The following is a 15,878-nucleotide window of genomic DNA, read 5'->3' as shown; positions in this document are numbered from 1 at the left end:
CTTAAATCCACCACTAGCTCCTTGGTTTTGCTGGTGTTCAGTTGTAGGTGGTTTGAGTCGCACCATTTAACAAAGTTCTTGATTAGGTTCCTATACACCTCCTCCTGACCACTCCTGATGCAGCCCATAATAGCAGTGTCGTCAGCGAACTTTTGCACGTGGCAGGACTCCGAATTGTATTGGAACTCCAATGTATATAGGCTGATCAGGACCAGAGAAAGTATAGTCCCCTGAGGCGCTGCTGTGCTGCTGACCACAATGTCAGACCTGCAGTTCCCGAGACGCATATACTGAGGTCTGTCTGTAAGATAGTCCACGATCCATGCCACCAGGTATGAATCTACTCCCATCTCTGTCAGGTTGTCCCTGAAGAGCAGAGGGTGGATAGTGTTGAAGGTACTAGAGAAGTCCAGAAACATAATTCTTACTGCACCACTGCCTCTGTCCAAGTGGGAGAGGGATCGGTGTAGCATATAGATGATGGCATCCTCCGCTCCCACTTTCTCCTGGTATGCAAACTTCAGAGGGTCGAGGGCGTGGCGGACCTGTGGCCTCAGGTGGTGAAGAAGAAGCCGCTCCATGGTCTTCATCACATGTGACGTCAGGACGACAAGCCTGAAGTCATTCAGCTCACCAGGACGTGATACCTTTGGGACTGGGGTGATTCAAGATGCTTTCCAAAGCCTCGGGACTCTCCCCTGTTCCAGGCTCAGGTTGAAGATACGCTGTAGAGGACTCCCCAGCTCCAACGCACAGGCCTTCAGCAGTTGTGGTATCATGATATTTTTACTTACAGTATGCTACTGTGTTTCTTGATAATAAATGAGCATGTAACATTATTTTTTCCTAGTAATACTTTCTCCTGACATTTTGTCACTTACAGAACGTAGAAAGATAAAGAAATTTGATTATCCTTTGTGGGAAAGGTTACTCAATGGGCCATCAGGGACTATTAATAAAATGTACTTAATGGATACAGATGAACAAGAAATCAGCACTGATGTATGTATATTTTTTTTTTCTTGGCACTGCTTAAATCTTAAACTTTAACTTATTTTCTCTTACCAGAATGCAGAAAGCATCATTGATATTAGTAATGAATATGTGTAGTGTGAATAATGGTAAAGCAGTATTGTAAAGAAGAGTTATAAAATCTGTTTCACACTAGCCTTGAAAGAGAAGGAGGGGTATAGTGATTATAATAATAATAATGACAAAAGATGCAAACCTTGCATGCAGAAAAAAAGGTGACAAATATACAGAAGGAGAAAGGAGAAAATACCATGAAGTATGAGAGATAATAGACGGGGTAACTACATGTAGCAAAGAAAGGAAAAAGTGTGTGGAGTTTTTAGCTTACATAAACAGTAGGTAAATCCAATACAACAAAATGTCATACAGTATAATTCTGAATTCATGACACAGATATGGTCAAGATGGTAGAATTAATATATGTGTAAATGAAATCAGGCAGACAGTCAGTGTCAGAAACTGTGTGACAGCTGGCATGCTGACCATTTCTAATAAAAGCCGGATTTTGTTTTTGTTAAGCTGCTAAATAAATACTAGGGGTTTAGTAAAAGTCCTGTTTCTAGACAAACAAATAATTGCATACTTACATACATACATCAAAAAACTGCTTACATCCTGTAAAAGGATCAGTTTTAATTTATTTTTTCCAACATTAGCATACCAGTCTACTTTATAATATACTGTAGCTATTTTATAATGACATAACACAACCAATATGTTTATATAGTATGGCATCGTCATTTAATTTTTAGTATATCTGATATAATTTTATAGTACAGACCGATTCTTCAAAGTGTATATTTTTATTAAATGATAGTTGGGAACACTACAGTTATATTTTTTATCTGACATTTGGTTCTAATCATCATCATCATTATTGATTGATATCTGACTGTACTGAAAATCCTGCTTTCTTCAATACTTTGGGATTGAGGTGAAATGACAAAAAAAGTTATCGAATATTATTACTGTATTAATGAGGCAAAATGGACTTATCACACAGGACCTCAAAACATGCCATGATAACGTATACTGGCAAGTCTTCTACTTGTTATAATTATGCTTTATGGCAATTCAAATAATACAAATAAGCTGTGGATATTAATAGTGAAAAGGCATTAAAAGAAAAAAAGAAGGAAAAAGTGAAGATTATTTTATGCATATGACAAAGCTCCCCATCAGTATATTGTCAGCAACATTATAGTTAACAGTGGTAAAAGTCTCCCAGCTCTTGAATTGCTTAGCCAGATGATCACAGATTTTTATACTTGACAAACAGGACCGGCAGGGTTACAATTGCCAATTTTAGACACAAAGGGGGAGACAGTGAAAGAAAGAGACTGTTACTGGCAGGTGGGTATTTCTCCTTTGTGAAAGCAGTTTCCTATGGCATGGTATTGCAGCCATTAACTCTACAAGTGGGTTACTATTATATGTTTGATGCATGATGAAAACACTTTAGTTTAAAGAAACAATCTGTCCTAATACTGTATCGTTCGGTTTCAGATATGTTAAGAAACACTCTTACTACGGAAATAAAGATGTGCATCTGTGCTAAATATTACAGCTTTTGAAGATTTGAAAAATTAGTAATAATTGTTTTTTAATTCTTAACTTCAACTTCATTGGACTTTTCCTTGCAAAGAATCCGTAACTGACAATATTTATTCCGATAATCAGCAATTTTCTAATACTTATTTTGCCTTGTTTGCTCAAAGACCCATTTTTATAACCTATTACAACTTCTGTTATTTAATTCAGAATGTGGAAACACTCAATGCCTCAGTGAAGACAAAGAGCTTGAACAGAGCTTTCCTCACAACCTCAGTTAGCCACCATAATTAGAAGCACACCTGAGGAATTAACTGCAACAAAATAAGAGAGAAAGGGTAGAAAGAAGGGCGGAGCTTCAGTGTAGTTAACCATCACATGACCTGCTTTGTTTTCATTTCACTCTTTACATCAACAAAACCTAAAAGAGAGGTCTCGATAGAGATGTCTAGACTCTAGATACATGATTTTTTGTAAATGGTAAACTTTTGCTAGTAGTTAATCGTGGGTCTTTAGGCTTTGCAATAATATGAGGATGGGAGCTATCTAGGGCTTTTTGAAGGTGACTGTTGGTGAGGTGGGGCATAGCAGTCTTTACATTTTTTCAAACATGATTCCACTTTCTTTTTCTTTTTATGTTGCTATTGCCATTGTGCTTCTATAGTAACATAGGTAGCATCTAGGGCAATGTTATCAAACTCAGATCCTGAAGGGCTGCAGTGTTGGAACCATTAACTCATTTATTAACCAGTTACTTCTGCCAATGGAACATATGATGTCTGCCTTTAAACTGACTCCGAACCCTTCTTTCTAAATTTTTGCAGGTATTCTGAACAATGACCTATAGCGCAGTATCATGCCTCTTTTTAATTAACAGCATTCAAACCTTTTTTTAAAAGAATATTTATTAAAAGATGCACTGGAAATTTTTAGAAATATTTTATACATTCAGTTTTATGACATATTTATTTACCTTTATTAACAGATTATCTTTACCAATATAGCATCTGGAATTAATTTCTTGTGTTTCATTCAAAAACGTAATTAATACTTTTTTCTTACTGTACATTTTTTCAGGTGGCCCAGTACCTTAGGTTTGACTTTCCATTTTTAGAGGAATTTCTTCAAAAGCTAAAAGAGGAAGAAACTAAAGAGATTCAGAAGGTTTACAACAAGTAAGAGAAATATATTAAACACAGAGCTTACATTTCCTAATCTAAATTCACAGAAAATGACAAAGACAATGTGAAATGATCCAGAAATGAATTAATCTTTTTTCACAGCCCTTAAAAACATTATTCAGTAAATACTGGCACACTCGCTGAATTGATGCTTGAATGAATACAATAGAGGACAGAATGATCATTTGTTTTTAAACTTTGGGAGAAACTTAAACAAGGAGAAGCAAAAATAAGAGTTTTTGAACTCTTAAGAATAGTTTGAAAATTCATTTGTAAATGTAGAAAATATGAAATTGGCAGTCTTAAGTGCCTTTTAGATGTGCTGTACTACACCTGTTTTGACATATGATTAGCCTGCTCTGGAAATGCGTTTCTAGCTTTTTGATCATGCGGCTTTGAACTTCCCACTTGGCTGCTGAATAGAGAGCTACAGTTAAATGCGTTTTGAGTGTGGACATAAGCTGGTATTAGAAAATGAATTAATAAACATATCAGAAGTATATAAGTAAGAAAAAGAAATGGAGAGTGTTACTTATATTTCTAATTCACTAAGAGAAGTCACTCAGTATTTGTTGCCTTTAAACTACAATTTTAAAGGAAGATTCACCAATAAATTAGAACGGGTTTGCAAAAAACCAGTTTGTTCTAGTTAAATATGTGAGAAAAGGCATTATTAAGGTGTTAAAACTATCGATAATGGGTTACTATGGTATCAGGTTGCCAAGCCAAAGCAGATTTTATCTTAATACCAACCTTTTTTATATTTTGAGATATATATACACAACAATAATGACCATTTATAAAAAAATGTATATATAAAATACTGTATATATTAACTAGTCATCTTTTTCATTTTTTACCTCATTTTGTGTCTGTCATAACTTCCATTAAGAGAAATGTTTAAGGAAATAATGCAGTTTACTAACATCCACAATTATTTCCACTAAATACCACAATAATGTCTCCATGCTAAATGTGTAAATACTGAAAGCTAAATCACCAGTACATGTAGTAAACATGTTTTCAATGCAAGTGTTAAGCTTGGCATGCATCGCCCCTAATTATCTGAAGTATTGTGATTAACTGATGTTGCAGCTGTTTTATACTTTATTGTGATCTGCTGCCACCTACTGGATACTTCTGTTTTTGCAAAGATTCTCTGTCATTTTTTTTTTTTTTTGCCTTTACCACAGTAACTGTCATAAAGGCAAAAATAAATAAATAAATAAGGACGGAGGGGAAAGTGTAGTTAAGCAGCATAGGATGGTGATCTATAGGATGACGTTGGAGATCAAGAAGAGGAAGAGAGTGAAGGCAGAGGCAAGGAGCAAATGGTGGAAGTTGGAAAAGGAAGACTGCAAGGTTGAGTTTAGGGAGGAGGTGAGACAGGCACTGGGTGGCAGTGAAGAATTACCAGGCAGTTGGGAAACTACAGCAGATGTAGTAAGGGTGACAGCAAAAAGGGTGCTTGGCATGACATCTGGACAGAGGAAGGAGGAAAAGGAAACCTGGTTGTGGAATAGGGAAGTACAGGAGAGTATACAGAGGAAGAGGATGGCAAAGAAGAAGTGGGATAGTCAGAGAGATGCAGAAAGTAGACAAGAGTACAAGGAGATAAAGCACAAGGTGAAGAGAGAGGTGGCAAAGGCTAAAGAAAAGGCATATGATGAGTTGTATGAGAGGTTGGACACTAAGGAGGGAGAAAAGGACCTGTACTGATTGGCTAGACAGAGGGACCGATCTGGGAAAGATGTGCAGCAGGTTAAAGTAATAAAGGATAAAGATGGAAACGTACTCACAAGCGAGGACAATGTGTTGAGCAGATGGAAAGAGTACTTTAAGAGGCTTATACAATACAATACAATTTATTTTTGTATACCCCAAAATCACACAAGAAGTGCTGCAATGGGCTTTAATAGGCCCTGCCTCTTGACAGCCCCCCAGCCTTGACTCTCTAAGAAGACAAGGAAAAACTCCCAAAAAAAACCTAGTAGGGAAAAATGGAAGAAACCTTGGGAAAGGCAGTTCAAAGAGAGACCCCTTTCCAGGTAGGCTGGGCATGCAGTGGGTGTCAAAAGAAGGGGGTCAATACAATACAATACACAGAACAGAACAAATCCTCAATACAGTATAAAAATACAAATTTTAGAAGTACGGAGTAGAATTTAACAGTAGTTGATATCACATCAGAAGATTTGGATATATTTAGAGTCCTGGAGACCTCATTATGAATGAAGAGAATGAGAGAGAGAAGAAGTTGGATGATGTGGAGATAGTGAATCAGGAAGTGCAATGGATTAGCAAGGAGGAAGTAAGGACAGCTATGAAGAGGATGCAGAATGGAAAAGGCGTTGGTCCAGATGACATACCTGTGGAAGCATGGAAGTGTTTAGGAGAGATGGCAATGGAGTTTTTAACCAGATTGATTAATGGAATCTTGGAAAGTGAGAGGTTCCTGAGGAGTGGAGAGGAAGTGTACTGGTGCTGATATTTAAGAATAAGGGGGATGTGCAGGACTGTAGTAACTACAGGGGGATAACATTGATGAGCCACAGCATGAGGTTATGGTAAAGAGTAGGGGAAGCTAGGTTAAGAAGTGAGGTGATGATTAGTGAGCAGCAGTATGGTTTCATGCCAAGAAGGATCACCACAGATACGATGTTTGCTCTGAGTGTGTTGATGGAGAGGTATAGAGAAGGTCAGAAGGAGTTGCATTGCATCTTTGTGGACCTGGAAAAAGCATATGACAGGGTGCCTCAAGAGGAGTTGTGGTATTGTATGAGGAAGTCGGGACTGGCAGAGAAGTATGTAGATAGATAGATAGATAGATAGATAGATAGATAGATAGATAGATAGATAGATAGATAGATAGATAGATAGATAGATAGATAGATAGATAGATAGATAGATAGATAGATAGATAGATAGATAGATAGATAGATAGATAGATAGATAGATACTTTATTGATCCCAGGGGGAAATTCACATGTATGTAAGAGTTGTACAGGATATGTATGAGGGAAGTGTGACTGTGGTGAGGTCTGCGGTGGGAGTGATAGATGCATACGAGGTGGAGGTGGGATTACATCAGGGATCGGCTCTGAGCCCTTTCTTATTTGCAGTGGTGATGGAGAGGTTGACAGACGGGATTAGACAGGAGTCCCTGTGGACTATGATGTTTGCTGATGACATTGTGATCTGTAGTGATAGTAGGGAGCAGGTTGAGGAGACCCTGGAGAGGTGGAGATATGCTCTAGAGAGGAGAGCAATGAAGGTCAGTAGGAACAAGACAGAATAAATGTGTGTAAATGAGAGGGAGGTCAGTGGAATGGTGAGGATGCAAGGAGTAGAGTTGGTGAAGGTGGATGAGTTTAAATACTTGGGAACAACAGTACAGAGTAATGGGGATTGTAGAAAAGAGGTGAAAAAGAGAGTGCAGGCAGGGTGGAATGGGTGGAGAAGAGTGTCAGGAGTGATTTGTGACAGACGGATATCAGCAAGAGTAAAAGGGAAGGTCTACAGGATCGTAGTAAAACCAGCTATGTTATATGGGTTGGAGACGGTGGCACTGACCAGAAAACAGGAGACAGAGCTGGATGTGGCAGAGTTATAGATGCTAAGATTTGCATTGGGTGTGACGAGGATGGACAGGATTAGAAATGAGTACATTAGAGGGTCAGCTCAGGTTGGACAGTTGGGAGACAAAGTCAGAGAGGTGAGATTGCATTGGTTAGGACATGTGCAGAAGAGAGATGCTGAGTATATTGGGAGAAGGATGCTAAGGATAGAGCTGCCAGGGAAAAGGAAAAGAGGAAGGCCTAAGAGAAGGTTTATGGATGTGGTGAGAGTGGACATGCAGGTGATGGGTGTAACAGAACAAGATGCAGAGGACAGAAAGATATGGAAGAAGATGATTTACTGTGGCAACCCCTAATGGGAACAGCCAAAAGAAGAAAAAGACTGTCATGTCCCACAGGTTGAGAAATACAGAATTACTTGATGTGTTAAAATGAAAACAGCTGGTTAATCACAGTCCTTTACCAATCAGTGTTCATTGTGAAGACAAGAAAGTAACATTTATCCATCCACACATCTTCTAACTCACTGAATCCAAATTAAAAGGCAAAGGCTACTGAAGCATATCCTAGCAGTGCCATTTGCCAGACAAACACCAACAATGGAACATACAGAACACACTTATCCACACATCCACAGTCATAAATTTTTTAAATTGCCTACAGTACAAGACTTTTTTGAAAGATCATATTTGCAGTTCCCATGCTGTCCTTCCCTATGCTTTGTTTACTCTGCATTGCCCTTTTCAGCACCTACATCCTTCTTCATCAAATTTAAAAACAAATGGTATTTTCAAGGTATTGATTTATGTGCATGCCTGTGTGTGTTTGCTTATTCAAAATATGAATTTCACGCATGTTTGCTTGTGTTTGAGCAGCTGTTGACTGCAGGGAGAAACAAATACGTCAAAATATGACACATGCACAGAATAACTTACTGAAATGTTAAAATATAAAAGCAACTGTAGCTTAAACAAATGTCTGCAAGAGCTTTTTAATTATGAAAAATAAAGCCATATTTTTAATGTTATAAAGGTTGCTAAAAAGAAGAGAAATAAAAAAATTATGGTAATCTGTATTAAGAAACCAAGCAAATGCTATTTAAAGCACATATAGACTGTTATGTAAATGTCTTTGCCCCTTCTTGATTTCCTCCATTATTGCAATCCTTTAACACTGAATGATTTCAGATCTTTACTTGAACACTTTTTTTAAAGCTTATTTAATTTAACAAATGAACATTGTGTAAAAAAAGTGATTATTAGATAAACCCAACTAAAGGGTAATCATAGTTAGGTGACTGAACACAGGGAGGCTTCATTATGGCCAACCCTGCTCAATATATACAGGCAAAATTCCATTACAGAAAACTGCCAGGGACCTAAAAAATATTTTGTTGTAATGAACATTTCATAGTAATGAGATTCTGTATTTGTCACTATCGTGCTTTCTTACACTTGTGTCCAGGCATTTGCAATAATTTCAATAGCTTCTTTCGCATTAATTTTAGTCTCCTCCTGTCTACAAGTTATGTTGATGAGAATTTTTCTCAGCATTTCCTTGCAATAATACACTTTCAGGGTGTGAATGTGCCCAAATCCAATGCCTGAAGCATTGCTGTGCAATTGGGTGGGAGGAATTCAACGTGAACATTATCTAAATGTAGAAGCATGTTGTGAGCAGCACAGTTATCAATCAGAAGCCATGTCATCCTTTTCTTTTTCTTCATATTGTGAGGTTTTTGCTTTTGCTCATTTTCCAGGACACAGCTGTATGATCCCAAGTGTTTAGAAAGAAAGTTTTATAGACATTTTAGGCAAAAAGGAAACTTTCTGGTTGACATGGGTCTCATTTTCTCCAGCATAAAAGCAAATAACACATTTCACAGTTAAAATATCATGCCAACAGTGAACACCATGATGGTAGAGCCAGTGTGTCATAGTTGAAGGAACCATAAATTAGACTCTGTATCAGAAAATTAGAAACTTTTTGGCCGCCTGTTTGTGGGGTGAAGCTGAAGTATAGTTAGGTCATGCAGCTAGTCAAAACACAGACTCAAGTCCATATTAAAATGCCTGAAAAGATATCACTTTAAAATTTTCGGACTGGTCTAGTCAAAGTTAAGACCGAAAACAAATGCAGATTCAGCAACAGGGACAGAAATGAACAGCTGATGCTTGAAAAGCAATCAGTGGTTCTTAGTTAAAGCATTTCTGCAAGAAAGAGTGGGCTAAAATTCTTTCATAGGACTCATATTGAATTTAAGGGAATGTCTGGTTATACTCTGAGCAGCTAAAGGTGGGTGCCAACTATTATTTAGACCAATGGGCTGTTGCTAAAAATATTCAGTATATTAAGAAAAGTCTTGAGTCATTGTTACAAATTAACTCAATAACGGACATTATTGTTTTACAGCAACTGATGGAGCCCCATGTGCTCTTGTTCAATGCAACATGGCAGACCGAAGAAATTTAACAGAACAGATTCCTTTACCAGTTAGGTTCATCTACATATAATAGCTAGGAAGAATTTCAGTTATACCAATCAGCATATACATAAATGGTATATGCTAGTAATACTCCTCTGCCATTAAATACCATTCAAAGGTCCCAAAATAGTTAATCATTAAAAGTCTGAAGTAAATATTTGGTTCATAAAATAAGATTTCTTATATGTAAACTTTGTCAGAGAACAAAATACAAATGTTAAATGTTATTTATGACCTCATCTTTTAATTTAAACATGCTAGCACAAATGAAGTCAGGATGTCCTACAGCAATCAAACAGACAGGCATTTTTAAATATATTTTCCCCTACATGGGGCCAATAACATTTTCACACCGTGCCACTTGATATTTAAATACTGTATTCATGCAGTAAGATACTTAAATAAAAGATGTATTGGTTTCCTTAAGTGCCCTTTTTAATCTAATATTAGATTTTGCTTGAAGACCTGACAACAGTCATTCTCAAAGATTTGCAGTAAAAGAAGGACTCACTAAAGGGGCAAATACTTTTCATGGCAATAAAGAAGCCAATGAATTCTTCTTTAGTAATTCCATAACACCCTTGGAAACCTGCAATTGAAAACTACACAGCCTTGATTCCATTCTTTTGGAAATAAATAAATAAATGTAATTATTTAAAATTCTTGTAGACCAGGAGGTACAATTATAGATACAATTTCAACTATTGTGATAAGAACGTTTTATACTTTTTATACCATATTTCAGAAATATATTTGAGTAAGTTTCCACTATGATCTCAAGATCAGGGCTCTCCAACTCCAGTCCTGAAGTACTGCTGTGGCTGCAGGTTTTCATTCTAACAATTTTCTTAATTAGTGACCAATTTTTGATGCCATTTCCTATTTGGTTGTATCTATTGCATTTTCCTTCCTTTTCATTCAGGTGAAACAACATAACAGAAATTTAGTGAAGGTCTGTGTCAGCATATATCTGCAAAGGAAATACAGTTAAAGATTATTTCTACCCTCAAGAGGAAAGAAGGTTAGAGACTCAACATGTCAGCTGTATTAGCTTCATCAGGTGTTTTACTGAATGTTTTGTCTCTTATTTTCACTCTTCTTCAGCAAGGAAATACCATTTAACTTTTCTCCCTAAGATATATGTGATATCGCTAAACCAAAGTAATAACTGCAAACATTGCGCTGAAATGCAACACATTTTGTTCTCAAAGGAACATCCATCCATCCATTTTCCAACCCGCTGAATCCGAACACAGGGTCACGGGGGACTGCCGGAGCCAATCCCAGCCAACACAGGGCACAAGGCAGGGTGCCAACCCACCGCAGGATACACACAAACACACCCACACACCAAGCACACACTAGGGCCAATTTAGAATCACCAATCCACCTAACCTGCATGTCTTTGGACTGTGGGAGGAAACCGGAGAGCCCGGAGGAAACCCACGCAGACACGGGGAGAACATGCAAACTCCACGCAGGGAGGACCCGGGAAGCGAACCCACTACCACTGCGCCACCGTGCCGCCCTCTCAAAGGAACAATAATTTTAAAAACATATTGCTATAGTTTTATGTTTTATTTATAACTAGCTACATTACAGTACATGATGATGGCAAGTGATCGAATAAATTTAAAAATACTTAATATTTGATATCTCTTACACTTATGTGTGCCTTTCTTCAGTATCCTTGTGTGTTTCATCCTGTGTTGGCCGGAACTTCCTCTCTCTATCATGTTCCCATAAGGCCTACTCCTCAGAATCTTTCATTTTAAATGCCTTGCTCATCTCCTTTCTGTTTTTTGGCTACCCCAAATTATAGACAGGGCCCTCATTACCCATTGTAAAAACATCATATGTATTCTCACAGACAACTCCAATGTGTCAAGGTGACTCTCAACGTGTCTCCTACCCCTTTCTTTGGTATCCCCCTATGAGTCAGCCTCCCTTCCCCGGCACTTCTTATCTCATCTGCATTTGACATAGCTGCCACATTGAATCTGGCCAGTCTGATTGCTCTGAGGAACTGGACATACAGACTTTAGCATTTTATGATACAGATAAATATAGCATTCAAATAAGAAAGGATTACTTACTAACTGTGCTACAGCTTTTTACCCTGGTATTATCTCAAAGACAACTGGCAGGTTGTAAACTTACAAGAAAGGGGCTGTGTGTCATTTCACTGACATTTCTAAGGAAAGAAAAAAGAGGCAATTTCATAGGATAAAGGGACACGGAAATGCAAATAGATATTTAGTCTTTATCAAAATCACACAAATATTAAAGAAAAATATCTCAAAATGAAGTGTCACACCTAAGTCATTTTTTCACGCAAAACAGATTTAAGAATAGTCTAACTGGGCATGAAACTGTCAATATGGCAACTATGGTCCTTGAATGCCTCTTCTATAAAAGTGAAACTTTTTTAAACCCAAAAAAATGATAAAATTATACTTCTATGTACAACCTCAATTCCAATGAAGTTGGGACGTTGTGTAAAACATAAATAAAAACAGAATACAATGATTTGCAAATCCTTTTCAACCTATATTCAATTGAATACAGTATGAAGACAAGATATTGAATGTTCAAACTGATAAACTTTATTGTTGTTTTGCAAATCTTCACTCATTTTGAATTTGATGCCTGCAAGACGTTTCAAAAAAGCTGGGACAGGGGCAGCAAAAGACTGGGAAAGTTGGGGAATGTTCAAAAAACACCTGTTTTGAACATTCCACAGGTGAACAGGTTAATTGGAAACAGGTGTTTGTCATGATTGGGTATAAAAGGAGCATCCCCAAAAGGCTCAGTCGTTCACAAGCAAGAATGGGGCGAGGTTCACCACTTTGTGAACAACTGCGTGAACAAATAGTCCAGCAGTTTAAGAACAACGTTTCTCAATGTACAATTGCAAGGAATCTAGGGATTTCATTATCTACTGTCCATAATATCATCAAAAGATTCAGAGAATCTGGAGAAATCTCTGCACGTAAGCAGCAAGGCCGAATAGCAACACTGGATGCCTGTGACCTTCGATCCCTCAGGCGGCACTGCATTAAAAACTGACATCATTCTGTAAAGGATATTACCATGTGGGCTCAGGAATACTTCAGAAAACCATTGTCAGTTAACACAGTTCATTGCTACATCTACAAGTGCAAGTTAAAACTCTACCATCCAAAGCGAAAGCCATATATCAACAACACCCAGAAATGCCGCCGGCTTCACTGGGCCCAAGGTCATCTGAGATGGACTGACGCAAAGTGGAAAGGTGTGCTGTGGTCTGACAAGTCCACATTTCAAATTGTTTTTGGAAATCATGGACGTCGTGTCCTCCGGGCCAAAGAGGTAAAGGACCATCTGGATTGTTATCAGCGCAAAGTTCAAAAGTCAGCATCTGTGATGGTATGGGGGTGTGTTAGTGCCCATGGCATGGGTAACTTGCACATCTGTGAAGGCAGCATTAATGCTGAAAGGTACATACAGGTTTTGGAGCAACATATGCTGCCATCCAAGTGACGTCTTTTTCAGGGACGTCCCTGCTTATTTCAGCAGGACAATGCGAAGCCACATTCTGCATGTGTTACAACAGCGTGGCTTCATAGTAAAAGAGTGCGGGTACTAGACTGGCCTGCCTGCAGTCCAGACCTGTCTCCCATTGAAAATGTGTGGCGCATTATGAAGTGCAAAATACGACAACGGAGACCCTGGACTGTTGAGCAACTGAAGTTGTACATCAAGCAAGAATGGGAAAGAATTCCACCTACACAGCTTCAATAATTAGTGTCCTCAGTTCCCAAACGCTTATTGAGTGTTGTTAAAAGGAAAGGTAATATAACACAGTGGTAAACATGCCCCGTCCCAGCTTTTTTGGAACGTGTTGCAGGCATCAAATTCAAAATGAGTGAAGATTTGCAAAACAACAATAAAGTTTATCAGTTTGAACATTCAATATCTTGTCTTTGTAGTGTTTTCAATTGAATATAGGTTGAAAAGGATTTGCAAATCATTGTATTCTGTTTTTATTTACGTTTTACACAACGTTCCAACTTCTTTGGAATTGGGGTTGTATGTGAAGTTATGAAGGTGTAGTATATCATTCTTGAGTGTGTTACGTCATACTATATATTGCATAATAACTATTTAATATCCTTTTTTGTAGGTATACTCAGCAAAAGGAAGTCATCAGGAAATATCTTCATTTAAAAATTATTTCAAAGACTGAAACAACTGTATAAAGGATGGTCTGCAATCAAAAAGCAAGATGGATAATTCTGTGACAATTGTTTGTAATATACTATTTCAAAGTTTTTTAAAGTAGCAGTCTTATTGTAAAATATATTGTGTTATTTAAATAATGGCAGCAATTGAAAGAAGAATTTAAGTCACTTTGGTTACTTTTACAGTTATTTTACTTTTTACATTTTGTATATTTAAATAATTTTCATTGAAATATATCCAAGTAATATCTTTTTATTCCATTTCATTTAAAAGATTACTATAAAGGAGGTGCAGCAGATACAAACTGTAGTACTAAAGACAGTTGAGGTGATGTGGATATCAATAAATCATCATACATTAGCAGATGCTATTATCTGATTGTGTTACAATAAAATAAAATAGGATACTACATCTCTTACATTTGTAAGGAACTGCCTCACACATCCTAAGTTCTAGATCTTAAATTCTGATTTAGACATTGGCTGTGTAGATTTTGAATGTCTGAATGATTTTTTTCTCTGGTAGTCCTATTTGCTCCCTGATTTTCAAAACATGTGGTTAATTGATGACTCCAAATTGAGAACTGATAAATTGTTCTAGGATTGGTTATTCCATTTAGCAAATTGCCACCCAAATAATCTCCAAGCTGCAAACATCCATGAATGTCACTCCTCTGACTGGTGAATTGGTACTTAATTTGCATGAATGGGTGTGGCTGTGTAGTTAAATTTTGAGGGTAGTTTTTCCAAATGGCTGATGCAGGTTTGAAATGGGTTGATGAATATATTCCACTAGCAAAATACCCGTGCTTCGCAGCGGAGAAGTAGTGTGTTAAAGAGGTTATGTAAACATATATATACATATACATATATACATATATATACATATCTACATATACACATATCTACATATACACATATCTACATATACATATATATACATATATAGAAATATATTTATACATATACAAATCCACATATATTTACATATATATATATATACACATATCAACATATATATACACATACATGTATATATACACACATACATACATACATACACACATATATATATATATATATACACATACAGACACATATATATATATATATACATATACATATTTACATATATACATATATATACATATCTACATATATATACACATATATATACATATCTACATATATATATATATATATGTATATATATATATATAGACATACATATTTACATACATACATTCACATATATATATATATACATACATATCTATATATATATATATATATCCAAATCCCCGCACTTCGCAGCGGTGAAGTACTGCTTTTAAATTTTTATTAAGAAGAAAAGAAAACCTTTTTAAATTGAGGGAAAATATACCAATAACAATTTGTTAAGGATCTGTTTTTTTATTAAGCTGCCTTTACACAGCCTCTCCGCTGTTTTATAAACGAACGCCATATAAGGCCGTCCTTTCTTCTAGCTTAGCGGATCTGTATTCTTTTATTGTTCATTTATAACGATTGTTATAGTTATTGTGTAGCTATTTGAGACTCACTTTTCTGTTCAGGTACCCATTTCCTTTATGTAGTCTGCGGATTCTCCGCTATTTTTTGTTCGTTTATTAAGATTATAGTTATTTATTGATTCCCTTCTTTAGCTGACTGCCTGCTCATATAAGGCGCTCTACTGTTTTTTTGTGAAGCAGCCTTAACACTGCTTTTCCACTGTTTTATAAACGAACGCCATATAAGGTCTTCCTTTTTCCTTGCTTCGCCAAGGAAGCCGCCTTTTTATTTAATCCACGGGTTCTCTGCTGTTTTT

The 15,878-nt window shown here is 36.8% G+C and overlaps 1 protein-coding gene across 3 annotated transcripts in view; it reads left to right on the top strand.

Moving 5' to 3' along the window:
- Window positions 1–14,299, top strand: part of rassf6 (Ras association domain family member 6) — a 54,624-nt gene extending 40,325 nt beyond the window's left edge. For all 3 annotated transcript variants that reach the window (XM_051928317.1, XM_028802285.2, XM_051928316.1), the window contains 3 exons: window positions 884–1,002; window positions 3,661–3,758; window positions 13,993–14,299. In XM_051928317.1, the coding sequence (XP_051784277.1) occupies window positions 884–1,002; window positions 3,661–3,758; window positions 13,993–14,068 (293 nt within the window). In that variant the 3' untranslated portion in view covers window positions 14,069–14,299. The remainder of the gene's footprint in view (window positions 1–883; window positions 1,003–3,660; window positions 3,759–13,992) is intronic.
- Window positions 14,300–15,878: the final 1,579 nt, after the last annotated feature.

This window comes from Erpetoichthys calabaricus, chromosome 5 (assembly GCF_900747795.2).
Source record: "Erpetoichthys calabaricus chromosome 5, fErpCal1.3, whole genome shotgun sequence".
Classification (NCBI taxonomy): domain Eukaryota; kingdom Metazoa; phylum Chordata; class Cladistia; order Polypteriformes; family Polypteridae; genus Erpetoichthys; species Erpetoichthys calabaricus.
The sequence above is the reverse complement of the archived record's forward strand: the minus strand, read 5'-3'. Positions and strand labels throughout refer to the sequence as shown.